The following is a 27,757-nucleotide window of genomic DNA, read 5'->3' as shown; positions in this document are numbered from 1 at the left end:
GACAATTGTTCACTGCTCAGGCTTGATTGTTCATCTCCTGGAAAATGGATCCTCTGTATTACCCCACTTATTATAATGAGATATTAATTAGGCAAAATGATTAAGAGTAGGTTTGGCTGTAACAGTAAAACCCAAAATAAGAATAGCTTAAACAAAATAGGAATTCATTTCTATCTCACATAGAAGAATCTGTAAATAAGGGTCCAGGGATGGATGGCAGCCTTATGATCATTTGAAAGCCCAGTCTCCTGTCTTGCTGTTCTACCATCCTTAGCTTGCCACCTCATGGCCCAAGATGGCTCCCTGAGCTCCAGCCATTACATCAGCCTAACAGGAAGGAGGAAGGAAGAAACAGCACATCTCTTTCCTTGAAAGAAGCTTTCTGAAAGGTGCACCAATATGTCTGATTGTGTCTCAGTAGAATTTAGTCACCTGGACTCACCAAGCCAGGGAGAGAGGCTAGGAGCTATAGGGTTTATTCCAGGCAGCCATGTCCAGCTAGAAGTTGGGAGTTTTATAATAAAGAAGAAGGGGAGATTAGCTATCGGGGAAGACAACTGGAAGTTGCTTTTTGTTGTTGTTTTTTGAGACAGAGTCACGCTCCGTCGACCAGGCTGGAGTGCAGTGGCGCAATTTCAGCTCACTGCAACCTCCACCTCCTGGGTTCAAGCAATTCTCATGCCTCAGCCTCCCGAGTAGCTGGGATTACAGTTGTGCACCACCAGGCCCAGCTAATTTTTTGTATTTTCAGTAAAGATGGGGTTTTGCCATGTTGTCCAGGCTGGTCTCAAACTCCTGGCCTCACGTGATCCAATTACAGGTGTGAGCTACCACATCCGGCCACAAAGTACTACCAACTTGATGGCTTAAAGCAACTATTTATTATCTCACAGTTTCTGTGGGTCAGAAGTCCAACAAAACGTGACTGGCTTCTCTGCTCAGGGTTTCACAAGGTCAAAAGCAAAGTATAAGCAGGGCAGCCTTCCTTACTGGAGGGGAGGAATTCACTTCTAAACTCGTTTCAAGTTCAGTTCCTTATGGTTGTAGGACTTAGGTCCTGGCCCCCTCCATTCTCAAGCCAACAATGGCAAGCCAAGTGCTTCTCACACTTTGAATCTCTCAGGCCTACCTTTCTACCATCTCTCTCTGACTTCAGTGGAGAAAGTTCTCTGAGTTAAAGGACTCATGTGATTAGATTGGGCCCAGCCAGATAAGCCAGGATAATCTCCCTATTTTAAGGTCCACAACCTGAATTGCATATTTGAAGTTTGTTTTGCCATGTAATATAACATATTCACAGGTTCCAGGGATTAAGGTATGGACATCTTCGGGACATCTGCATATCAGAGTCACTAAACTTAAAGATGGCTTCATGTAGAGAAAAGGCATCCAGCTACAATACCACTGCATGGAAAACGTATGGGCTTGAAAATTTCCCATGATATATACAAGATAAATATCAGTTCAGATTTTAATCATTTTAGAAAGTGACCAGTTCCCAGGTCCCAACCAAAAATTCATTGATTAATAATCCAAAACTTGATCTACATTGAGATATATTTTTATTTTAGATATCTAAATTCAAAAATTGGCCTGAGCTGAGATAATGTCTCTCAGGTCTACAGCCCATTTTTATAGTGGATTTAAGCATAGGTGTCATAAACTTTATAATCCTTATAATGGTGTGTGTCCTTTATCAAAATGAAGCTTTTAGAGAAACTGATGTATTTGTGATTCAATTGAAATATTTAGGAGGATTTGATTGTTTTTAATCAATGTTTAAATAATTTTACTTGTTAAATGTAGAGATTTTGATTTGCTGGTTATAGAAATTGTGTTCAAATATTTAGACCATTTTTCCTTCAGTAGGTTTGTGAATAGATTAAACAATAAATAAAGCACAGATGATGGTGAGTGATCCTCTTCAGGTACCAAAAGCTCCTCAGACTTTAAGGATCCTAACAGCAGACTCCAACTGTTCACCTTCCCTATGCCCATGGCCTGGCAGCTGATTCCTACAGAGAAGTCCCACTGATGAAGGATTCAGTGTGGATCTAAATCCATGGCCTCCAGCCACATCTGGTCCTCAATCCTGTAATCCTCAGTCCTCTGACTCTTTACTGGTTTCCTTTGCCTGCTGCCCCTCATCTTCCCCAGAATCCACTGCCGACTTCTGTTCACTCTTTAAGCCTTTTGCTCCACCAGTTCTGCTCCTATGGCCCATGGTCAGCGGCAGACAGCCTCACCTTCCACCTCACTGAGCACACAGAAACTCCAAGCAGGACCCTGCCCACCACCACACTTATAAACTCACCTTCCTCCCCATCTCTGCTTCCTGCTGTCTGTCTTGATGGGAGACGAGTTCTTCCTCCTGTCAAGGCTGCTATCCTTATCCACCAGTCTTGGATCCAGTTTCCTGCAGACATCCTGCCATCTATCACTCTCCTTTCTACTCACTCCTTCCCTTCAGCAGCTTTAAAGTTTAAGAGCTCAAGTCTCTTAAATCTAAAAGAGAAGATAGGCATGGAGTAGTTGTAGATATAGATATAGCTATCCTCAGCTCTATCTATTCCTGCAGGTAGTTAGCGTCAGCTCACCTCCTCTTTAAAGCAAAATATCGTAGTACAAATGCCTACACTCTCCATTACACCTCGTAATCACCAGTGAACTATGGCCTCCACTGCTCCACCTGAACTGCCCTCAGCCATGGCTCATAACTTCCGTGTTACTGAAGCTGGTGAACACTTCCTAGTCCTCCTGTCACTCAGACTCTCCCTAACTTGACCCTGCTGACTATGCCCTCCTTCTAAAAGCACTCTCTGCCCTGACTTCCCTGACTGTGCGCTCCCTGGTTTTCCTCCACCTCTCTTCCTGTGCCCTGCGTCTCTTAAGTGTTGATTTTCGTCAAGGTTCTGCCCTAGCATTCTTTGGTCCTAAGACCCTCTCAAAGGCACCAATGACCATCCATATGCTGACAATGTTGTCTCTATCCAGAATCACCCTTTCTAAAACTCAGACTCATACATTGAATATTCCACTTTCAAGTCTACATGCTGAAACCTGAAATTATAGTCTTTCCTCTCTAAATCTGTTCTCTTGCCCTTGTTTTCTATATCTGTAAATGGAACTTCCCTGTAGCCCAAACCAAAAATGGCCATTATCCTTAATTCTTCCCTTTCCCATAACCCTCATATCTAGTCATTCACATCCATCGGTTCCATTCATTTCTTTCCATCTGCCCTGGCTCAAACTAACAATCTTTTAGATAGATTTCTATGAAAGCCTCTTAACTGGTCCTGTGGTCTCTGGTTTTTCCCTTCAATTCTCCAGACTGCGGTTGCCTTAGTGATCTGTGTAAATAAACCTCACTGCCTAAGGCCCTTTGGGGGCTCCAGGTGGGCCTCAGAATGAAATCCATATTTCTTACCATGGTTTTCGAGATCCCTCGCAATTCATCTCCCAGAATCTCCACTACTTCATTTTTCACCATCTACAAGAATGTACAGACCTAAGAAATAGTGCCACTTATTAGCTGAGGGGAAACGGCCCTCTTTGGAAAAAGAGAGTACAGCGTTTCAGTCAAAACTTATCAGGACCAAGAGAATAGTTTTTGGACTCAATGGAGGTAAATCCTTTTTAGTTTATGAATCATCTTACTGAGAACCAAACTTTAATGGAGGCATCTTAGCAGATACTATATAGTGCATTAATAACAGATGGAGAGACCATAAATTAAGCGAGGGGAGACTAATTCTAACAACAAAATGAATGTACTTGTGTCAGAGGCAGTAGTATAGTGGTTAAGATGGTAAGCACAGAGGCCAGGCATGGTGGCTCATGCCTGTAATCTCAGCACTTTGGGAGACCAAGGCAGGTGGATCACCTGAGGTCAGAAAGAAAGAAAAAGAAAGAAAAAGAAAAGAAAAAGATGGTCAGCACAGGGGTCAGTGCTCAAATCCAGCCTCTCAGTGGCTGTACATGACTTTCAGTGAGTTACTTCACCTCTCCGCGCCTCATTTTCTTCATCTATAAAATGGAGATATTAATTGTACGCACCCCACAGGGTTGGAAAGCATTTAGAACAGTACCCAACACAAAGCAAGTACTCAGTATATGTAAGTTACTGTTACCAGATGACTTAGTAAACAAGTTAAAACTTGGGCCTGTCCCAGGGATTCTTGGACAATCTTTTAAAAGCAGGTAGGATTTTTGATTTATTGTAGCCATTTACTTGTTACAAGGATTTTGTCTTCCAAGTGTGTTCACTTTCATTCATGAACGCACGGACTTAGTAAATAGTTGCTAGGAAAGCATGGTATTGCAAGTCTTAGGTGGTCCCAACCTCACCAGATAGTTTATGTAAGTTTTAACAAGGGCACGAGATAGGGATATTCTTTATTTTTATTGTTTGCTTATGTCATGGGATTGTCTGGATACTGGCAACTTTGTAATTTCTCTGTTAGAGACTTAGGGAAGCCCTCCTGCCAGGGCCCAAATAAGAAGGAATAATTGTGATGGTGTAAACCAGAGAGGCACTGACTGGTTGCCTAGAGTATCCGTGGTTCTTTACTATGGACAAAACTCTTTAATTCACCCCTCCAAAAACAGGAGGAATCTCAAACTTCTGTTCAGACCTGGTAGACTGTTGAACAGCAAAGAAGAAAAAACTCACTGTCAGAGGACTTAGAAGTCAGTGTGAGTAAAATCTGATTCTTGCTTAAAGTCATCTAGAGTAAAAAATAATAGGATTTTGCCAAGCCACCTTTCCATTCAGCCTTCCACTTTAGAGTGCTGACCCTTTCCATTGCTGACCTGTGCTGCAAACAATTTATTACTTTTGACGAAGGGGCTCAGGCGAGACCTCTCTGACTGTCATGGGGGCTGAAGACCCCAGGCCCCTGCACCATGGGCTCCTAAGCCACATTGTTTCCCTTACCACCCTGAACTGTATTTGTTTGTTGGATTGTCTGTCTCCCTCACCTGACTGTAGGCTGCAAAGAGGCAGAGACCGTGTCACTCCTGTTACCTGTTAGTCATCCCACACCTAGGCGGAGCCTGGCATATAGTAGGTGTCCTATAAATACTGAATGAACAATGGTATGCACATGAGCTGGGGAGTTCCCAGGAAGGATGGTCCCCACCCCCACCCATATGCCAGCCAGTGCTGAGCAGAACCCTGGGCAGGTGAGAAAGGCAGCAAAAAGCAAAGGTCTAAAGTCACGAAGCTTGGCCTGGGTTAAGAAGGTCTCTGACCCTAAGGGGAGAGAACAGCAAGAGTTCCCAGGGCAGCAAGAAGAGTAATGTTAGCTACATGTGATGAATGCTATTTCATCCCAAGCCATACTGGCCTCTTCAAACAGATTATTTCATGTAATCCTTGAACCATCTCATAAATTAGGAATTGTTAACCCTGTGTTTTACAGATGGGGAAACCGAGGCCCCAGGAAACAGCCTGCTATAGGTAGCAAATATAGACACAAACCTAGGTCTATAATTTTTCCAGTACAATGAAACTGGTTCAGCACTAACACCATTCTCTCATCATTCATTTATAAATTTTCTTTTCTTCTTTTCTTTTCTTTTTGAGACGGAGTCTCGCTGGAGTGCAGTGGTGTGATCTTGGCTCACTGCAACCTCTGCCTTCTGGGTTCAAGCAATTCTCCTGCCTCAGCCTCCTGAGTAGCTGGGATTACAGACTCCTGACACCACACCCAGCTGATTTTTGTATTTTTAGTAGAGACGGATTTCGCCACATTGGCCAGGCTGGTCTTGAACTCCTGGCCTCAAGCGATCCACCCGCCTTGGCCTCCCAAAGTGCTGGGATAACAGGCATGAGCCACCATGCCCTGCCTCATCATTTGTTTTCATTCCCACCCTGCCCACTTCCAAGATATTAACTGCCAAGGGTACCAGCTTGGAAGGCCAAAGGTGGGACTCTCCTTCTATCCCTGTCATGAACCAGCTATGGGGCCTTAAGCATATCACACTCTGGGCCGTGGTCTCCTCATCTGTACAGTAGGAGCTTAGGGCAGATGATCTGGAAAAGGTACTATCCAGGTCTTCAAATCTGCAAGTGTATCTGGGAAACATATAGCAGCCATACCCCATGTCTGCCCCACACTCCTCATTCCCACAATTGAGACTGAAGCTAAACAAAAAACTGGACATCAGCTCCAGTTTGATTCGTTTATTGACAAATCAAATGAAAAAAAAATTCACTTAAAAGAAGGGTATGTGATCACAAATGTAGCTAACAGGGGAAACGCATACAGCACCAGGGAGGGAGAGTGAGGCTGGACATACCATCACAGAGAGGAGGAAGAGAAAGAATGGCACGGGGAGCAGAGGAAAGAGAGCACCTGCCAAAAATCCCACACTTTCCACTTCTCAGCTATCACTCAATCATTTTTCTGGACAGGGTTAACAGCTAGAAATGGTTTAAGGGCAACATCCAGGTAGTTTGTCTGGAAGACCAGGGAGATGAGGAGTTGCAGGGAATGTGGGTGTAGGATTTTGAAGGATTCTCCAGCTTGAACCTATTGCCAGAACCCTTTTCATGGTGAACTGGGAGTCACGAAGCTTAGTCCTGGTCTCAGCTCAGCCATGAACTCGCTGTGTGACTTTGGGTGAATCACTTTCCCTCTGTGATCCTCTTTCCTCTGCTGTAAAACAATCAAGTCGGCAAGTTCCGTACTGGCTCTAGCACTCTGCAACGCCAAGCCTTCTGGCAACCTGGGCTAGACCAGGAGACTGGCTCAGCTTCCAGAGAAATGAAACTACTCAGAAGGCCAGCCAGAGTGACGTGGCACTGGCCTTCACCTGGAGCCCACTTCCTTGGCAGTGGCAGCAATTCAGAGGGTGAGTGTACACGCACACACCTGCGAGGAACTCACTCTCACTGCAAGGGTGCTCTCTGCAAAGAATGGCTGTGAGGGAGCCTGGGTTTTGCTCTACATAGAAGGCAGGTCCACATGACTGGGGGGTGATACAGATGAAGCAATCACACAATCTGTAGGGTCTGGGATGCAGGATACAGTGGAGGTGGAAGGAGCAGAGGGCTGTGGGCTTTGGGATGGGGTTGGGAGAGGTTGGGAGGTAGAGCCACGCCAGCACTTTGCCGTGTGCCACTCTCGTTGCAGACGCCCTCCTCGCTTAAAACAGAGGCCGGGGCCCCTGGGTCTAACAGAAGCAGCTCTTCAAGTAGAGTTGCCACACTTGGCATCAATATCCTTGATTCCTGTGGGGTCAACACCATCAAAGCAGGGGTCAGGAATTGTCTCCATTGGCTGGAGTCAAATGAGGTAGGCCAACTCATTTCCCTCTTGCCCTTCCCGTGCTGACAAGCCGGTGGCTTGTGGCTGGCCATTCTCCCACTCCATGACACTGTCCTCGAGGCCTGGGAGGATGGCCAGCCCTGCCCTAACAGCTGAGCAGGCCACACCTGGCTTAAGAAAGCTGTGAGGCTAGGAGGCAGTGGCCTCCCCACAGCCTGCCCAGGTTTATGTCAGCTGTGACAGCTTTAAGGGCAAAGGGTCCCCAAAAGAACAGGTTGGAGGGAGGAGCCCTCATTTGGGGTTTCTGTATGGGAAAGGGCTGTGGTTCCAATTCTGAGGCCCACAGTCACAGTTTCATGGCCAAGATAGTAAGATTCTGGGGTGAGTGTGTGTGCACACCACCACACACCGACATGTGAAGGGGAAAGAGGATACTTGGGGAAAAGACACGGAGCCTGGTATATCCTAGAGGAGCACTCTACTTCCCAGTGTAAAACTGCCAGGGACTCATATCTGACAGCCTTTGGCAAATTCTCCAAGTACCCCAAACTAGGGATGTTTCCATGGGGATGCTGGTCCCTAGTTCAAGGCAATTCAGCAAAGCTTTACGAAGCAACTTCTCTACAAAAGGCACAACTGAGGGCTCCCAGTGGACTGAGAGAACTGCTGGGACGGGGGAGGCCTAGCAGCAGAAACCCAGGGCCCTGGGGCAGGGGCACCCCCACTGTTCCCACTCACTGCTCCAAGACCTTGAAGGACAGGGGGGTGCCACTCTTGGCAAAGGCCTTCATCAGACTGCTGGGATAGATGCACCCCAGCTTCTCTGGGGTTGGGAAGCCCCATATCCTATAGAGTGACAGGCTTAGACGGTCCCCAATATAGAAGGGACCCACCCATTTGGCACTGCTGCCATTCCTGGGGAGGGACAGCAAAAGCACCTGGTCACCCACATTCCACTCCTTCTCCTGGCTCTCCCGCTTGAAACGCCTGTTCTCGGCCTTTTCACTTGCCTTGTCAGCCACCCTCCAATGGAGCTCCAGCAGCTCCCCTATCAGCTGTAGCAGGAAGACGTCCATCTTGAGCCCTTCAATGTTTGCAGAGCTCATCTCCCACCACAGGGGCTCTGTGAGCCTTGACTCACCCCCAGTCAGGACCTTGAATGGTGTGGCGTCGGTGGAGGAGGCCCTAAAGGCCAGGTGCAGCAAGGGCAGGGAGGCCGCCCACTTCTTCCCATGCAGGAAGATGAACTCCTTGAGGGCCCTCTTGAATTCCCAGTAGGCCCCTGAGCTCGTCAGGCAGGGGAACTGGAGGTCCCTACTCAGGGAGGCTACTTGGGCTCCCAGCGCCAGCCCACAGCTCACAAGGACATGCCGGGCAAATTGGGGCCCCTGGGCTGCCTCCAGCCTCACAGGAACACCCCACCTTGCAAACACATGCTGAAGCAGCACCTGGGCCACAGCCGTGTGTGTGTAGGGCTTCAGGGGGAATGCCTCCACCCACCTGGTGTTCGGGTCCGCCACAATAAGCACATGCTTATGGCCCTCCTCACTTATGGTGACCGGGCCCACCACCTCGATCTGCAGGTTCGACCAGGGGGCAGTCGACCTGAGTGGCCATGGAGACTCAATAACCTTCAACTCGCTGCCTATGAGATTTCGAGGGATGCAGAACAAGCAGCTCCTGCAGTAATCTCTCACATGCTCCTGCATCCCGGGCCACCACCCCAGCAAACGCAACTTCTTGTAGGTCTCTTCAGGCCTCTGGTGGGCCCCCAAGGGAATGTCATGCACAGAGAAAATCAGATCCCTCCGGAGTTGCGTTGGGACTACCCAGACCCTGGGCTTCTTATCTCCCTTGAACATAAGCAGGCCACTCTCCTTGTCGAGGCTGAGTGAGTTAAAGGCAGAACTAAACGGTGAGGAGCCGGACAGTTTCTGCCCAGCCTGCAGCCTGGCAATGATATCGGCCAGGGTGCTGTCGCTCAGCTGTAATGCCAGCAAATTGGGCCTCTTGCCCATGGCATGGGGAGTCACTGTAGGGGCTGGCACATCCTTTGGCAAACTCCACCACTGCCCACCCCCCTGGGCACCCTGCTTGGCCAGGGTGTCCACTGTCACAGCAAACAGAGAGCCCCGGTAGGAGGTTCGGTAGATAAACGGAAGGGATGAGAGGCCAGAGGTGAGGGATATAATGTAGGAGAGCAGGCTTGGGTGAGGGAGTGGAGCCCCATCGGAGGACAGGAAGCCCCGAGCCCTCCAAAGGGGCAGGAGCTCCCACAGAAGGCTGAAGATCCAGTTGCAGTGAGTAAGGAAAACCACTGGGAGTGGGGACCGGCCAAAGCGCTCCAGGCCACAGGCCACGGCTGCCAGGTGGGCATAGGTTGGTGTGTAAGGGGAGCAGGAGAAGGAAAGGGAGACAGGGGGACTGGTGGGCGATAGAACATAGAGACCAAAGCCAGCACACCACTCATCCTCACGGTAGAAGCAGTAGCCCGACATGTGGATGCAGACAAACGTGGACAGATCAGAGAAAGGCGGCAGAACCTGGAAGAAGCGAGGCATGGAGGCTGCAGGGGTCAGCAGGCGGTTCTCCCCCAGCAGGCCCTGGAGGAGGGCCAATTCCAGGGCCCTCTTGCCTTTGTCCTGAACCAAGAGGGACCATCGGATCAACCAAGCTTTGGAAAACCTGCGGCCCTCCCGCACCTCAGGGTCCACCATGGTCCGGGAGGCATAGGAAAGGTCCAAGACCACGGGGGTGTCTCCGATGCAGCGGGAAAAATGCTTGAGGGCCCAGGCCACGGCATAGGGGCTGTCTCCCCCTGACTGGGGGCCCTGGCTCTCCTCGTCAGGGAGGAGGGGTTTTGAGGTATAGGCTATGGGGTGCTTCCTCCCTGAGTGCTCCTGATGGAGGATGGCCGTCAGGGCCACATGGCTAACGGTCACCTCCAGGCGGAAGGGCAGCTGGGAGTTGGGGGCCGTCAGGCAGAGGGCAGACACCAGGGCTCGCTTCAGGGCCAGGAAGGCCTCCTCATGCTCCTGGTCCCACTGCCAGTCAGGCTTCTGCTTGAGGAGGCTGTGCAGGGGGCCCACAAGGGCTTCATAGTCAGGGATGGCATCCCTGTGGGAGTCCATGAAGCCCACGAAGAAGGAGAGTGCGGTGAAGTTGCTGGGGATGGTGAGCTGGGCCAGGTGGGCAAGAACCTGCTGGCAAGGAGCCTGTCCATCCCAGGGGATGCCCAGGTAGGGAGAAGCTGCCCCCGGCAGAAGGTCAATGTCCAGGGCCCCATCGGGGGGATCATGAAGGCTGAGGCACCGCAGGATCTCCTCTGAAAGGGACGGGCACTCCACCCTGAACACTGATGCCAGCGAAGAGTCAAGGTCGTCTTCCTCAGCCGCCTTCTGCATGCCCTGCCCCTGTCTCTGCTCCTCATCCTGCCTCTCCTCCTTCTCTTCCCTGACTTCTTCCATATTCGGCGGACTCTCCAGGGGCCCAGAGTCAGCGTCATCACTCAGCTCAGTGACACTGGCTGAGCTGGGAGGAAGGGTCTTCCACACCTTCAGGAAGTTGCCAATGTCAGTGTCCAACCTACACCAAAACAGATGGAAGAGGGAAGGCAGCCCCATTCTGAGCAATCCTCCAAAGGGAAAGCACCTCTGTGGAAACCCCATTCCAAAGTGTCCTGAGGCTGGGCCAAGTGCCAACAACTTGCATGGCATAGGCACAATTGGGCCCCTGCCTATAAACACTTCCTCTACCCCCTGCATGGGCCAGACCCCCAATATCAGAAGTTCATCTGTGCCTTAAAGGCTCATCCAATCAAAACTTCACTGACCAAGTAACATTTAAACTAGCTGTAAGCCAACGGTTTGATAAGAGATGACTGGTGGCTTCCAGCCTAACCCAGGATAAGCAATCCTGGAAAAGGCGGGGGAGTGGAGGGGTCACCAAAGCAAAGGAGAGCCTGACAAGGGACTTGTGAGGACACAGCAGACAAACCTCATCCACATCACTTTTTCCAAACTGGCAAGGTGAGACTGGGGGATCTGGCCCCAGGAAGCAGTGCTCTGCCCAGAAGATTCTGACCAAGGTCCCCTGCCGGGCCTAGGGAACTGGCAGGTGGGCAGCCGAGGATCCAAGTTACTGCAAACCAGTTATGCTGGCATCAGCAACGTGACCTTGGAAAAGTCACTTGACTCACAGATTCCTCATCTATAAAATGAGGACAGTGGTCATTTACGTATAACTCAAGTTGTGAGGATTGAATGAGATAATAAACATAGAAAAAATCCTACTTGGTGAATATTCTAGACGCAGCTTCCCTTGGATACAAAGAATAAGAGCAAGGCTGTTCACTGCAGCCTTGGACCCAACAGCATATAATGGAAGTGGCCAAATGGCCCTCAACAAGAAAACAGAAAAATCTATTGGGTACTCATGTAATGGAATACTACATGGCCATTAAACAGAGCTACATGAATTAGCATAGGATACATCTGAAAAAACTAATAAATCATTGAGTACAAATGCCAGTTTGGAAAGATACATATAGTATTAAAGGATGCACATAGAATGTTAAAACTACATTCTACATATGTGCTTTCATGTCTGTATTAAAACCTACTGTAGGCCGGGTGCGGTGGCTCAAGCCTGTAATCCCAGCACTTTGGGAGGCCGAGACGGGCGGATCATGAGGTCAGGAGATCGAGACCATCCTGGCTAATACGGTGAAACCCCGTCTCTACTAAAAAATACAAAAAACTAGCCGGGCGAAGTGGCGGGTGTCTGTAGTCCCAGCTACTTGGGAGGCTGAGGCAGGAGAATGGCGTGAACCCGAGAGGAGGAGCTTGCAGTGAGCTGAGATCCGGCCACTGCACTCCAGCCTGGGTGACAGAGCAAGACTCCGTCTCAAAAAAAAAAAAAAAAAAAAAAAACCTACTGTAAGTGGTTTATGAACACATACACGTGGCACAAGTATAAAGACATGAAAAAGTCCGATCACTCCAATCATTATTACACACTAGATGTTGGCCAACACTAAGGGGAAGTTTCTGATCAGCCCCAGGAGGGCCTGGGAGGCTGGGGAGGCCTGACCCATTACCTGTTTGGCTTCTTCAGAAATTCATCCAAGGTGGGGCCATCACGGCCCAGGGGGTCATCAGGCACCATGAAGAGATTCCCCGCAAAGGTGAAAGGCAGCAAGCTGGGCCCAGGAGGAGAAGAGGCACAGTCACTGTGAGCCCTTGACCCACCCACACCCTGTTGTCGCCTGGCTTCTCCATGGGGCTGAGACCCACATCCTGGCAGGTGCTGGTGGGCACTACTCCAAGGCCTCTCTTCCTGCCCTAACCTCTCCCATGCCAGGGGCTGCCTGACATCCAAGGGGAAGGAATGGCTCAAGTCTCTGGGGAGCCATCTTACCGATCTTTGACCATCACTTTCTTGGAATTATTCATCAGGATGTGAATCTGCTCATTGGTAACAATGATGCCATCTGTCTCCTCTGCCAGCTTTACCATGAACCTGCAGGGAGAGGGGGAGTCACTAATGATCCAGTAACTAGCCCCTTTACTTCCTGGGTCATCTGGGAAAATGAACTTGCAGCTTCACATTGAGGTGTGTCAGACAAAGGCACTGCCCTTCCTACTCAGAAATCCAGGACTCCCCAGCCCATCCCCTCCTCTATGTGGCCATGTGAGATCACTGATAGGGATCGAGGTCATCCAAGGGTGACCTTGGATGCACACACTCCCAGCTGTATATACAAACACACACCCCTGTTATACACATAGGCACACACGTACACATGCACAGACACAGAAACTCACATTCATCCACATTCACACATGTATTTTTACTTCTTCCGTTTTTGCATCTGTAAAACAGAGACCCCCGTCTCTACTAAAAATACAAAAAATTAGCTGGGCGTGGTGGCAGGCACCTGTAGTCCCAGCTACTCAGGAGGCTGAGGCAGGAGAATGTTGTGAACCCGGGAGGCGGAGCTTGCAGTGAAAGGAGATCGTACCATTGCACTCCAGCCTGGGCGACAGAGCGAGACTCCGTCTCAAAAAAAAAAAAAAAAAGACAAAATACCTACCCCATGTTGCTGTGAGGATTAAACTGAAGGAGATAATGCTTTTAAGTGTCTAGGTAAGTGCCCGCCACATAGCAAACACACACATATTCCGTTATAATGCTTCACCAATGCACAATATTCATATACATGCCAAGACATACATACATATATACGCTAACACATATAAGCACACATACCTGAATAAACAAATCCACTTTTCCAAGGATCACCTCTCCTCTAAAGAGGGCTGTGACCAGTAAAGAAAGCAAAGGCTACCTACTTCTCAGTATTCCCTGAAACTTTCCATTCCTGCTCCCCAGAGCATGCTATTCCACAAGTGCCCAGCAGAGGGACTGTCCGCAGAAAAGGCATCTTCTCTCAAACCTACGCCTGAACTTAGAGGTACTTAAAGACTAGGGAGGGGACTAGCTCTACAAGGAGGGATGCGCCAGGCTCTCTGCCCAACCCTTCCCAGGCCTGGTTGGGTGCCGTGTCTTGGAAAAAGTGTGGAGAAGCAGAACTTCTCCCTGCCTGGCATGAGAGTTGACTATGTGAAACCAAGATCTCTGTCTGCCCAGCATCAACTCCAACCCAGGACCAGTGACTATGCCAGGGCCTTCCCTGCCCTAAGAGAGGTGGGGTCACAGGCTTCCCCTGAGTACAGTGGTCCTGCAGCCATGCCGAAGAGTGGGCGCTTAGGATTGACAAGCAGGCAAGCATTCGGGGTTTACGCATTCAGGGCTCTCCTTTTTCAGAGCCCAGGGCTCCATCCACATCAGTCATGCATAGACCTCCACCAGTGCCAGGGCTCCGAGGGAGGAAAAGACTAAAGCAGTCTGGAGACATGAGCCTCAACCGAAACGGGCACCCAAAACCCTGAGGAACCTCTGATGTTCACAGGTCATGGGGGAAGAATGGCTGTTAGCTAAGGCAGACGGACTCCAGAGTCCCAAAGTCAGGAACAACTCCGGGCTTGGGGAGAGCCAGCCTCCAGCCTTTTCCTCACTGTGACCATCCCTCTGCCAACAGAGGCCCGTGCTCCACCCCACCCTCTGCACGACCTGCACCCCCAACATATTTGCCTCCACTTCCCCAGAGAAGACAGGCCGGACTCCACCTGACACACCAGCCAGGCCCAACTCCCTGAGCCCAGGAGGGCAGGCCTGGGGACCGGCACACCTATAATCGTAGGTGGTGATCTTCTTGCCGTTCTCCAGCTGGGAGGGCGTGATTGAAAGCATCTTGAGCGAGTGTAGCTTCGTCAGAAAGTGGCTTTCTGGGGGCAAAAGGCAAACGACAGAAATGGTCAAGGGAGGGCTAAGTGGAAATGGTCACTCTGGAGTGGTGGAGGGTGGGGGCAGCAGGGCAGAGAGAAGAAAGCCTAGTGACACTGCGGAGGTTGGGCAGGCAGGGGACACCTCACCTCTCACCCTCCGGTTCTTCTTCAGCTGCCAGGTGGGTACAAACACAGTGACCTCTCGGTGTCCCCGGTTCCAAAAAAACTGCACTGCCATGGCAATGCCTCGGCAGGAGAAGAAGTGCTGGAGGCCATGCCTGTGGGGTGGTGGGACAAGGAAACACCCTGCCTCACCACTCCTCCCTCAGAGCCAGCCCTGGGGCAGCAAGCAGGCAATGCCGGCACCAAGGACACTAATGATGCCCTCTCCCCTTCCCTCTGTACTCAGACATTCTGTGAGCACCTACTGGGTGCAGGCCACTGCCAGAAACTCTGTGTGGTGCACGCATGTGTGTGTGTGTGCATGTGTGTGTGCGTGTGCATGTACTTGTGTGCAAGCATGAGTGTAGGGACACTGAGGGCAAGAGGAAGGCGGCAGCCCCTCCACTCAGAGAGCTCAGTTGAGAGCTTAAAGCAAACAAAAATTCCCTGGCCACCGACTGTGTGCTGGGAGTGTGCTCTGCACAGATAACTACTCTATCATGTGGCAAATTCAGTGGCCTGCACGTGTTTATGCTAACACCTCTACAGCAGTAAGTGCTGTGCAGGAAGGGCAATCGCTAAGGGCCAGCACGGTCAGGAAAAGCTTCACACCAGAGATCTATGCTGGGCCTTGAAGTTTGGGCTAAAAGTTTAAAAGCTGGCCTGGGAAGGGCATAGACCTTGGCAGTGGACACATCTGAGCCAAAAGGCCAGCTGGACCCCTTGCTGGCTCAGGGACTTTGGGCAGGATTTCTCACCTCTGAGCCTGTTTCAGCATCTATCAGAGAGGGAAACCAGAAACCTGCCCTTGAGGGCTGTGGTGAGGATTCCAAGCACACTGCCTGGCATGCAGGAGCCATTCAACAGGGACCACTTCCCTCCCATTTCTTCCCCATGTCATCCATCAGAAGGATGGGAAGGGATGCCCACATTCTGTCCCCCTGGGATGTCCTGCCCCAGCTCCACAGCATCCCCAGCCCACCCCGCGCCCGTCACTACTCACACCATGGCCACGCTGCTGCCATCAATGACCACTCGCCGCAACCCCTGGTTTCCAGGTTCCCCTGACAGGTTCAGCTCGAAGGGTGTATTCAGGGCCTCGTGGTACCTCTGGAAGCTGGTCACTGTGTTGTTCGCTTGCAGGTGGTGAGGCGGCTGCCTTGGGGCCCCCTCCCAAGCCCCCAGGAGCCCCTCCATCTGAAACTGGTGCTTACTGCTGAGGGCCAAGGTGCCGCTGGGCTGGGGACCCTGCCTTCCAGCCTGCCCCTGGCCCTTCAGTAAGGAGGCACTAGCCCTTGATGTAGGTTGGACCTCACTCAGAAGTTTGGCTACATCCAAGGTTGGCCCTGCATCCATGGGCACCTTCTGAGCTGCAGGCGTTTTGGGAGCTCTGGAAACTTTGGGGGTCACAGGTACTTTGGGAGCTGCAGGTGCTTTGGAAGCTGCAGGTGCTTTGGAAACTGTAGCTGCAGCCCCGGCTTGAGCTTTGGGTGTTTTGGGACCTGCAGGTGATGTTTTCGCTACAGGCATCTTCTGAGCCTGGGGAGTTTTTGGAGTTGTGGGTTCCACTTGAGCTGCCAACACTGGCTGATTCACAACTGTTTTTTGAGCTGTGGCCATCATTTGAGCTGCTGACTTTGTAGGAGCCGAAGGCACTTTGGGAGCTGCAGGCTCTGTGTGCACTGCCGGCATCACTTGGGATGTAGGCACTTTGGGAGCTGCAGGTGGCACTTGAGTTCTGGGGGGATTTTCAGCTTTGGGCACTGCTGCAGCCATGGGCACTTTGAGAGTTTCAGGCACTGTTTGAGCTCCAGGTACTGACTGATCTGTCAGTTCCCCTTGAGCCATGGGCTTCCCTTGCCCTGCTGGCAGGACAGGAGCGGGTCCCTCTTCCAGTCCCTTACAATCCAACTGCATACTCCCTTGATCCCCCGACTCACCTCCAGCCTGTAGTTGGGGTGTAGAGGTCAAGGGTGGCCCTATCTGTGGAAGATCCAAGCTGACTTTGTCTTTTACATCTGAGCTCCCGGGGACCACCAATAAACTGGTAACTTTTGGGGGAATCTCTGGCCTTGGGCAATTCTGCAGGGCTGCTTCTCCTCCCAGCCCCCCATCTGGTCTACCAGCTGGGCTCTCTGCACTGGGCAGAGGAGCCAGCTCCTTCTGCTTCCACTCCAGATTTAAGGGCAAAGGATTCTGCCCTGGCAGCTTCAACTGAATGGGGCCCAGAGGCCTCTGCCAGAAGGGGAAATTGAAGCATGCCTGGGACAGGAGCCAGGCCAGATGGAGAGAATGCAGCTCATTGATCCTCCAGAAGGTTGCAGCAATAGCCCCCGGCCACAATGGCCCAAAGGCTGGCCCCGGGGTCCAGGCCTTCCAGGATGGGCACACACCCAGGGCTGATACTGGAGGTTGGAAGAGGAGTTTATCTTCTATCCTCTGGACCTGTTTTTGCTTCAACAAGGCTTGTGTGTGGTTCGTGGAGTCCTGGCTGCTGGTGGCTTGCACTGGCCCTTCCTCTTGAGCACTGTCCATACCACCTTGGCTGTTGGAACCGACCCTGGAGGAAGCCCAAGTTCATTGAAAAGGTGGAAGGCCAGTTTGGTCCCAAACTACTACTATTTCCTTGGGGTAGGGGAGCAGGGGTAGGATCAGAGAAGCCAGGCTCATTCTCCAGAACTTACCGTACCAGCTGGTTTGCTGCCTCCTGCGGTGTACTCTGGGCTGGGATCAGGGACCCAGTGGCTCCCAGGCTAGATAATCTCTTTGAATTTTCTGGGACCCTGTTCTGGAGGGTCCCCATGTCCACAAAGGGTCCAGGACTCTCTCCCACAGACACCATGGCTGGGGCTTCCTTCTGCTGCTGGGAAGGGCAGATTAGAACCTCCGGATCAGAGTGGGAGTCAGAGATGCCGAAGCGGCTGAGCCACTCGATGATGTCTTCCTTGCCCGCAGCATCCCGCACCAGGCTCAGCAGCAGTTCCTGGACTGCTGGGGGCAGCTGCAGTAGGTCCCCTGCATGCTGGTCACCACGGATCCAAACCAGGGCCCCAAAGGCCCTGGTCACCTCAGCCTCCCAGATCCCCCGGGGGGTCAGCAGAGGGGCAGGGCCCCAGCGCAGTCGCCCCACCAGCTCCTCCAGCCAGTTCTGTGTCATGATGAAAGACTCAGTCAGCCCGCCCACCATCAGGGAGCCAGGGGGGCCCGGCACCAGGTAGGCCAGCGTGCTCCAGCAGAGGCAGTCCAGGAAGAGGCCTTGGGCCCCAAGGAAGGCACAGTGCAGGATCGGTGGGTAGCGAACCTCCTTCCACAGCTCCGGGTTGCACAGGCCCTTCAGGTATTCCTGGGACAGTGGGGAGAACACAATGAAGTCAGCCCGTTAGGGGCCTGTCCTGGGATCTGCCCTTGCCACCCAAAAGGCCAGTCCCTCACTAACCATGTGGCCCCACCACTACCACCCCCCATCCATCATGAGCCAAATGACTCCACCATGGCCAGCCACTCTTTCCCTGGTCCTGCACCCTCACACACCCATTTCTTTCCAGGGAACACCAACAGAACAAGGAAGCCTGGGAGGGAGGAGGGAAAGAACCCAGGTTGCAGCTCCAACTCAACCTCAACTGATTAGGTTAATTGTGGGGCATTTATCACCTTCTCAGCATCTCAGTCTCTTCACCGAGAAAAAGGAAGATTGAACTGGATGCTCCTGAGGTCTAGTCCCAGTCTGGCATTCCTGAATAGTGTGACAGCTGGGGGGAAAGTGGCTGCACACTTCTGAGCACCCTCCATAAGCTAGGAACTGATGCAATGTGGGGCAAGTTATTAATCACACAACACGCCTGCCCCCATGCCTGCGGTTCCTCATCTGTAAAATGGGAACAGTAATAGTTCCTGCCTCATTGGGCCACTGTGAAGCTTCAGTGAATTAATATGCAGAAAGTACTGAGGATGACACCTGGCACAACCTGTTCCCATTTTGCAGGCTGAGAAGAGCTGTGCAGCTTGTCCAAGGGCACATAGCTAGAGGCTCTGATACCAGAGTTTTTTCCACCTGCTCTGGCTGACCACAGTGACTACAGGGTAATCATGTGAGACTCGAGCTTCATCCCTCTCCAGAATGCCTCTAGCACAACCTGTACCCCTAATCATAGTAACTGTGTTGCCCAGAGGGGACAGAGGAGGAGATAAGCCACTGGGCCAGTGTCCAGGGGAACCCCTGCACCCGCACATACACGCAATAGCTAACCAGAAGGAAGACCTCTGGCTTTCTGGGCAGACCAAGTCCTAGAGTTCACAGAGCTCACAAGGCACACACTCGCCATCTTTAGCAGTGGCTAGGGTGGGTGAGGTTGGGGTTCCTCCACTCTGGCTGAGTTCCATCAGTGTGGTCCCATGAGCTCTCTCTCCGATCAGCCACCCCATGTGGACTTCATATGCCCCCATGCCCCTCCACATCTCCTTTCTTTGACAGTCATCCCTCTCATCCCTCTTCCTGCTTTCCCCTGGCAGTCCCATACTCCATTTTGGATCTCCAACAGCCATCCTGAAGACCACCCAGGTGCCTCTGCTCAGTCCCTGGGCCATCCTTCCCTGCTCAGGCCTACGTGTCCCTCTTCCAGCTGGCCAAGGCCACAGACCTGCAACGTCTTCCTCAGAGCCTGAAATACATGTCTAATCCCTTTTCAGTCAGTCCAAAACCAGCTCAAAACCTGATGGACATCCCAAGCTAACCCCTCCTATCCCAACCTCATCTGGTCCCACTGCCTAGCAAGGTTAAATCTGAGCAGGTGTGGGCTGTCTCAGACCTTAACAAATATTCCCCACCCCATGCACCCCCATTTCAATGACCTGAAAACAACATAAAACATGGAGATGTGCTGGGGAAGAAGATTATGGGAGGCTTCTTTCTCTTTCTGCGGAGAGCTTAGAATAGTTATGGTTCCATCAATTGTTCAATATTTCATTTTATTTTATTTTATTTTATTTTTTGAGACAGAGTCTCACTCTGGCACCCAGGCTGGAGTGCAGTGGCACGATCTCGGCTCACTGTAGCCTCTGCCTCCCAGGTTCAAGCAATTCTCCTGCCTCAGCCTCCCGAGTAGCTGGGACTACACACGTGCACCACCACACCCTGCTAATTTTTGTATTTTTAGTAGAGATGGGGTTTCGCCATGTTGGTCAGGCTGGTCTCGAACTCCTGGCCTCATGTGATCCACCCTCCTCGGCCTCCTAAAGTGCTGGGATTACAAGTGTGAGCCACTGTGCCCGGCCCGATATTTTAAAATCAAGAAATATATAGGAACTGTGATAATTTTTAAAATAATAAATCTGAACTAATATTTAGTGAGAGCTTATTATGTGTCAGGCACTTTGCACACATTATCTTATTTATTCCTCTCTCTGCCCTTTAAGGAAACACTATTATCCCCATTTTAGATGAGCAAGGAAAGCCATATGTCCAAGATCACACAGTTGGTAGGCTGGGATACTCAGGCACTCTAGCTCCATAGTCAGGGGTCTTCACCATGATGCCATCTATACTGTAGAGGGAGAGAAGATAAGGAAACAACAGACATTTACAGCCTGAAAATACCTGAACAGCTTTCCTGCCTAAAGCCAACCCAGATCTTCTTCCTCCAAGAGCAGAAAAAGTAGAGAAGAAGAGGCAGGAACAACTAACAACTAGGTAGTAAGATGATACGGCTGAATAGAAAAGGGCACAGAAAAAGTGCACTGTATTTGTAAGAATATATTGTCCAATACCGGCAGGTCGTTAGTCAACTTGTAAGTTAAATAAAAGCATTTATATGACCTACTTTAATACTATTCTATACTTGTCAAGGTGCTTTATTACTTAACACCTAACTTAGGGTTCTCCTTTCTCATAAGTCAGTTATCATTCACTGTCTACTTTCTAGAACCACCCCAATTTACACTGCAGGATACTCAAAAGACTCAGAAAACAACAAGAAACTCTGGAATTGGAAGTGAAGGGGAACATGAAAAACCAGGTTCTTTGAGGAGCAGTTAGACCTGGGAGCCCAACCACTCCCAACACACACGCACACACACACATTCACATTCACACACATTCACACACACTGACATTCTCACACAGACACACACACACATAGGCTTGGCAAGTACCTTCCCGCTCACTGGAGGGCTGTTCTCCAGGGAGTACAAAACAAGGTCTTAGGAGTAGGGGTTGATCAGCATAATCAAAGGTGCAAGTACCACACAAAAAACATGGAGGGACTGAGGACGGCCAAAGAATGATGTATACAATGCAAGCTAAATGCAGAGAAACTCATTCTGCCCACTCAGAGATTCGCTTGGCAGCCAGACCCTGACCCTCCAGGCCAGAGAAGAGAGGCATACATTCTGGAAAACCTGGCCAGCCCAAGAGCAAAGACTTAAAGATCACAAAACCGGGTCCCTAACCGACAGCACCTGCAAATCTCTGTACAATCAAGTTCAAAATCAACAAGTCTTGCCCACAGCCTCCACTCCCAATCAGCTTTTTGTCCTTCACTCTTTATCATGCAAGGATTATCAGGCTTATGAGAAAAACTTCTAATGTGACACACAGAGACCAAACCATACAGGGAGAAAAAAAAAAAAAGCAACCTGAAAGAAGAGAAACTAGGTGGGGAGAAGAAAACTTCAAAAAGCTACTGTCATTTCTCTCCTCAGAGAGATAACAGAGAATATGGTACACACTAAACAAGAATAGAATACGTAAGTTTCAAATTTTATTTAAAAAGCATAGGATACTGCTTTTTAACAGACAGAATATAAGTGACTTCTAGACATTAAAAATTTGATGGCAGAAATGAAAGACCCAAGAAAAGGCTTCAAAGATAAAAATAAGAAAATCTTCAGAAAGCAGAACAAGAAGTTGAAAAAGAGGAGAAAACATAAGAAAAGTAGAGGACTTCCAGAAAGAGAGGACAGAGATAGCATAGGAGAGGAAATCATCCACTAAATATTTCTCCCACATTTCCCAGATCTGAGGAACATGAGCATCCAGATAGAAGGCCCCCTAAGTACAACAAGAGTGCCTGACAATGGAGGAAAACAGACCCACACAAAGGGGCCTCACTGGGAGACTGCAGAACACCGGGGAAAACTGACAACTTCCAGAGAGAAAAAAACATCTGACGCAAATGACCAGGGACCAGAATAGCTTCAAGCTCCTCCAAATGGAGCACAACCCTCACATTTCTGAAGGAAAATAATTTTCCTTTTATAATTCGATATCAGCCAAGCTATCAATCAAGTATCCTTTGGCTATGCAACGTAGACATGCAACCTCAGCATTTTTCCTCCTGTAAAACCTTTCCCAGGAAGCCACTGGAGAGCAGTTTTCCAGCAAACCAAATAGGAAAGAAGCAAAGACCATCTCCAGCATGACAGTGAAGAGAAATCTCAGAATTTATTCATCCATTTGATAAATCATTCTTCACTACATGCCAGGCACTGTTTTAGGGTGACAATGGTCATTACACAGGACAACTAGTTCAGATTGGAGGGTATGACTCAAGAAACAGGCATGTTGAAAGCAGGCATGTTGAAAGCAGGCATCTGCATACACTTTGCTGCTGCGCCATCTTTTTAACTTGAGGCTATAGATGGATGTGTTCCATCAACCCAAGAAAGAAAAAGTTTCAAGGTCCAGGACATGAGTATTTAGCAAAGAAAAAAGGCAAAGGATGCCAAGAACGACAGCTGTGTCAGCCTGGAAAGCAACTGACCAGACAGGAGAGATGGCGCCAAGAAAAAATGTAGAACCAAAAGAACACCTTGAACTGATAGACTGACCTTGTAGAAAACTGTACTGAGAGGCTACTGGAAGTGGTAAGAATTAACAATAGGTACAAAGAAAGGCAAATTGAAAAACAAGGAGTACTTAACCTCAATGACCTCAGTGAAACCAAAAAGTAAGAAGGAAAACAAAATCATAGTACACTTCAGTGCTTCAATGTGAACGCTATGTGCACAGGCATAATGAGGCAATGCTAAATGTAGATTTAGCAGATAATTGAAACAGAACTATCTTGAGAAGAGGGACTGGCAGGGAAAGGGAGCTAAATCCTCACATACAATAATGGGACCAAAAAAAGATAACACCAAAAATCGATTAATTAAAAGACAACAGTGTCTACATATTCTTTTAGAAATGTGGAGATGCGTAAATGCCAGAGCAAATACTGTCAATGGGGACGGTTGTTGAAGGAGGAATTGGGAGGGCCAGGGCAGGGAACCACTGTGTGCTCTTCTAAGCCTTTTGGTAATAATTGGACTTTCCAAATGTGTATTACTGTGATAAAAGAAAATTTAAGTTTAAAGAAAAAGAAGCATTCAGTGCCCAAACACAAGTAGGTGTCCTGGTAAATGTTTAACAATCAGCTGGGGGTGGGGGGTAACCTTGATTTGTCACATTTGCCAATTTTTGTGGCATAAATACTCCCACCATGGCTGCAAATACTCCTCCACTCGCTTGCACAATTCCCGAAATTTTAACAGTGGGTCCATAGGAGCCAACTGCAGGCACTGACCACAACCAACTCTCAGGGTACTTCTCACAGTTAGTGTGCAGCAAAGATAGTTCAACTTCCATCTGACAGCCAAGCCAGATGTCAGCAGGCCACACCCTGTCCCAGAGCTCCAGAACCCAGTCTCCAGAAGGTACTCTTGCCCACTACCACTGCCTTTAGGCTCCCCATCACCTCCCGCGGTGGTCACCTCTCTTCTCTGCCGCCCACCCCATCCTCACCTCATTGCCAAAGGGCAGAAGGGCGGAGCAGGGCTTGTCCTGGGCCTCTTCTGATCATTACTAAAACCCGCCTCCCCACTCACTGATTTCACCTCAGAGAGTCCTCCCCAGTGTTTGTTTTGCTGCCTGGGAATGTGTTTCACAGTAATGTCTTCAATGTTTTTTAATCCCACCAAACAAAACAATTTAAAGCACTCAAGTTTTACAGAGATTTTCCTGAGAAACCAACCACGTAGAAACACACTCAGGCCCTTCTCCAGATGAGCCTGTATCCTTCTCGATCCCTCCTCCCTTAGACCCCAGCAGGCCACCCTCACCGTCAGCCCTCCCAGCATCCTGCAACCTGTGGTCTCCCAGAGTCCTCTCTGCCTGTTGGCTTATGTTCAATAGGCCATCAACAAAGTGCATAATTCTGCGTCCCTACAGCTGAGATTGGAGCCAGCCACAGTACCTCCCTATGAGAACCACAAGAGATCCTTACACTTGGGAAATGTTCATGTATCAGATCACTGGACCTTAGCATTTAATCCAAGACTTCCACTTTACAAACAGGGAGATCGAGACTCAGAGAGGGAAAAGGACTTGCTCAAAGTTACGCAGCTAGTTAAAAACAATAGTAGCTAACATCTATACTCTATAGCTCTCCACATTTTATGGAAGTATTGTAACATGCATGATTTCTGCAGACTGTCACAACCTCTTCATGAACCAGGTATTATTGTAGTCTGTTCCACAGATGAGGGAAATGGCTCAAGAGAGGATAAATTATTTGATCTGTTCACCCAGTTAACAGGTAGCAAACCCCAGTCTCATACTCTCCTCACCATACCCTTCCTATCTTGGTTGTAACTTGGTGACAGCATATCAAACCCAGATCCCCTAACCCCCAAGACAAAACTTTATCCCCCTCCACCTTCCCTTCGTCCTCCTCCAAATTGCCAACAAAGTTTCCTTTCTGCTCATTGTGTACAATATGTCAGGGAGGCCGGGCGCGGTGGCTCAAGCCTGTAATCCCAGCACTTTGGGAGGCCGAGACGGGCGGATCACGAGGTCAGCAGATCGAGACCATCCTGGCTAACCCTGTGAAACCCCGTCTCTACTAAAAAATACAAAAAACTAGCCGGGCGAGGTGGCGGGCGCCTGTAGTCCCAGCTACTCGGGAGGCTGAGGCAGGAGAATGGCGTGAACGCGGGAGGCGGAGCTTGCAGTGAGCTGAGATCAGCCACTGCACTCCAGCCTGGGCGACAGAGCGAGACTCCGTCTCAAAAAATATATATATATATGTCAGGGAGCTACCCAGAATCCCCACATGCTGGGTTCCCACTTTTCAACAATGCCCTTCCCAAACGGAAGACAAAGGGAAGTGGAGGAACAGGGCTAGGAATCAAGGGAGCCACTGATTCCATTACCAGGGCCTACAGTGGGAGCCTGAGGTATGAGATCTGTGGCCTGAAGAACCCTGAAGCAGCAGAGGGAGATGGAGTAGGTAGGCCTGGAGAAGCCAATCCAGGATTTGAGCAAGGAGGGGGGTGTGGAGCACCTCCGAAAGTGTGAGTCCTGACCCGGAACAGTGGTTCCTGCCTGTAATCCCAGCACTTTGGGAGGCCAAGACGGGTGGATCACCTAAGGTCAGGAGTTCAAGACCAGCCTGGCCAACATGGTGAAACCTCATCTCTACTAAAATACAAAACTTAGCTGGGGATGGTGGCAGGTGCCTGTAATCCCAGCTGCTCGGGAGGCTGAGGCAGGAGAATCACTTGAACACGAGAGGTGGAGGTAGAGGTTGCAGTGAGCTAAGACCACATCATTGTACTCCAGCCTGAGCAACAGAGTGAAACTCCATGAAGAAAGAAAAGAAAGAAAGAAAGAAAGAAAGAAGAAAGAAAGAAAGAAAGAAAGAAAGAAAGAAAGAAAGAAAGAAAGAAAGAGAAAAAGAAAGTGCGAGTCCCCTAAGAGGGTGAGCTGCTGCCTTTCAAAGTAACAAAAAGATTAAGAACCCAAAGAACCCAAAACACTCCTCTTGTTAGCGTACCCTACCCAGGCTTCTGAAACATCTTCCTCTCAAGGCCTCCTGCACATCTGTTCTCTGGGAAGACACCCACCCAGAACTTCCCTCTCCTAGCACCTCTGTCAAAATTGGAAAAACTGCTGACCCAGCAGCTGCACAGGGGGGTTGAGGGAGGAACTTCCCAGCCTGCATGCCTACCAGCCTGGCTGGCCGAGTTCTGGGCCTGTCTACCCAAGGCCTTGACCAATTAAGATATAGGTATAGACCCAGCTGCAGTAGGTGTGTGTGTTGAAGGGGAAGGTGGTGGTGGTCTGGGGCAGAGGGAGACTGTCGCATTTCTACAAAGAAGTAAGATAAAGGAATCTAAGGGAAGAGGTAAACCTTGGGGGACAGGGGAATCTAACAGGCCCAAGGGGAGGAAAAGCTTGTGAGAGAAGCCAGGGAGATTGCAAGAGAGGTGTGCTGTGATCTGGCCTGTCCAAGGTCCAGCCCCACATAGCAAGCCCTTTCATCTGAAAGCCCACAGCCCTCCTCCCAGATTCCCAGCCCTTGGAGATGGGTGGGAATCTGGGAAGAGGGCTGCACGCCACTCAGAACCCCTGCAAGAGGCTGAGTGGCATCAAGAGTGTGGGGTAAGGAGCCCAGAGCCCTGGTTTCTGGTCCAACCCCCACCACCTCACCTACCTGACTCTGAGCACTCAGCCAAGTCCCTTACCCTCTCTGGCCACCAGTACCTCATCTGTAAAATGCCAGTATCACTCTAGAAGGATCTCTAAAGGCCCCTCCAGTCCTAGTACTCAGAGGCTCCAAGGGGCCGCCCAGGATTTAAGGAGACTTAAGAGGAGACAGAAGGACCTGGGCCTTTCAGTCCTGGTGGAGAACAAAGAGGTGTGTTGCAGAGGCCACAGAAATACAGCGCCTTGAGTTGCTGCCCAGATGGAAAAGTGGGGCTGCGGATGCTGGGGCCCTAGCCAGGGAAGTCTCATGGGGGGACACACACCGAGGAGGTGCTCTCAGTGCACTTGAGGGACAGAGGTGACACGTAGGGAAGGGGTGGGGCAGGAAAGGAAGGAACCAGAGGGAAAGAGAGGGCATGGAAGGAGCGCAGGCTGATCTGGCGAGGCAGGAGGAAGGCCCAGTACCTGCCCGCCACACTGCCAAATCCAGGCGGGGGCAGGGTGGGTGGTGCCTCTGAGGACCACCATTTCCCCAGGGGAAGGGGAGAGAGTGATCTGGCTGGAAGAGATGGGTGGGGGTGGGGAGAAGCTGTTTACCTTGGCTTTGCCCATGTTCTCTCGGGGCCCCTCGAGCTGTAGCCAGAAGTAGGGGGTGTCCGGGCGGCTCTGGAAGGCGTTCAGCTTGACCCTAAAGATGCGCTGCACTTGCAGCCGCTGCCGCTGCACCCGAGGCTTCGATTTTGTCTGCACCATGAACCATTCCTGCGCCGGAGGATCGCCCCCCGACAGGAGCATGGCTGCCCCGCCTGCTCCTGGAACGAAGGAGAAGATAGTGTCACCCTGGTCTCGGCGCGGCAGGCGCCCCAGCCCCCAGCCCCAGGCGCCTAAGCCACGCCCCCTCCTCCCGCGGCGCGCCCCCCGCACGGCCTCCTTCCTCCAGGCTGCCGGACCCACCCGGCACGCCTCGGGCGCCCGCCCTCTGGAGCTTGGTCCCCTTCGACCGCCGCTCCCGCGTCGAGCTCTTCCTGCCCGGGGTTGTAGGAGGGGTGGGACCGGTCGGGCTCCTGCCGCCCTTTCCTCCGCCCCCAGCCTTCCCCCTCCAGCACTCCGCCAGCCCCTCCTGGATCAACTCTGTCTGCGTCTGCTGGATAGCTTAAAGGGGCGCGGAGAAGAGGGAGGGGGAGCCGGGGCGGGGAGGAGGGGGCGGGGAGGGTCCCGGAGGCCTCTGCCTTCCACCCAAGTTTTGGGCCCACAGCCAGAATCCAGGGGTCAAAGTTAGTTTCCTTCCACGTTCCCCTCTTGCTAGTGGAAGGACGGGGGAAGAGGAAGGAGGGGAAGATTGGTTTCCGGGACCCTTTTTTGAGATTTGGAACAGGGATCTCTCCCTTTTACCCTCACCTTCCCCCCGCAACCCCCAACCGCCTCTCCCAGGCATCCCAAGAGAACGGGGACCTCGGCCACTCCTTCCCTGGGAGGAAAGGGTTAAGGTAGAGTAGGGTGGGGAGCCC

General features: G+C 50.7%; 1 protein-coding gene across 1 annotated transcript; it reads right to left on the bottom strand.

The window, feature by feature from the left end:
* Positions 1 to 6,172: 6,172 nt before the first annotated feature.
* NYNRIN (NYN domain and retroviral integrase containing) lies at positions 6,173 to 27,501 on the bottom strand. Its single transcript, XM_025392015.1, has 9 exons — positions 27,204 to 27,501; positions 26,847 to 27,061; positions 17,470 to 18,128; positions 15,789 to 17,345; positions 14,771 to 14,901; positions 14,527 to 14,623; positions 12,693 to 12,794; positions 12,373 to 12,474; positions 6,173 to 10,859 (listed from the first exon to the last, which is right to left on the bottom strand). The coding sequence occupies exons 2-9, from the start codon at positions 27,042 to 27,044 to the stop codon at positions 8,009 to 8,011; spliced, it is 5,697 nt and encodes a 1,898-aa protein (XP_025247800.1). The 5' UTR covers positions 27,045 to 27,061; positions 27,204 to 27,501; the 3' UTR covers positions 6,173 to 8,008.
* Between the last annotated feature and the right edge of the window lie 256 nt (positions 27,502 to 27,757).

Source organism: Theropithecus gelada, chromosome 7b (assembly GCF_003255815.1).
Source record: "Theropithecus gelada isolate Dixy chromosome 7b, Tgel_1.0, whole genome shotgun sequence".
Taxonomy (NCBI): domain Eukaryota; kingdom Metazoa; phylum Chordata; class Mammalia; order Primates; family Cercopithecidae; genus Theropithecus; species Theropithecus gelada.
The sequence above is the reverse complement of the archived record's forward strand: the minus strand, read 5'-3'. Positions and strand labels throughout refer to the sequence as shown.

What these genes read in the sequence shown, in the direction of transcription:
- NYNRIN (XM_025392015.1), bottom strand. Translation starts at nt 27,044, where the DNA reads ATGCTCCTGTCGGGGGGCGATCCTCCGGCGCAGGAATGGTTCATGGTG. An exon ending in GGCAGCAGCGTGGCCATGGT is followed by an intron (nt 14,902 to 15,788) that starts GTGAGTAGTGAC and finishes ACCACCCCACAG; the next exon opens with GCATGGCCTCCAGCACTTCT. An exon ending in AAAGTGATGGTCAAAGATCG is followed by an intron (nt 12,475 to 12,692) that starts GTAAGATGGCTC and finishes TCCTGGGCCCAG; the next exon opens with CTTGCTGCCTTTCACCTTTG.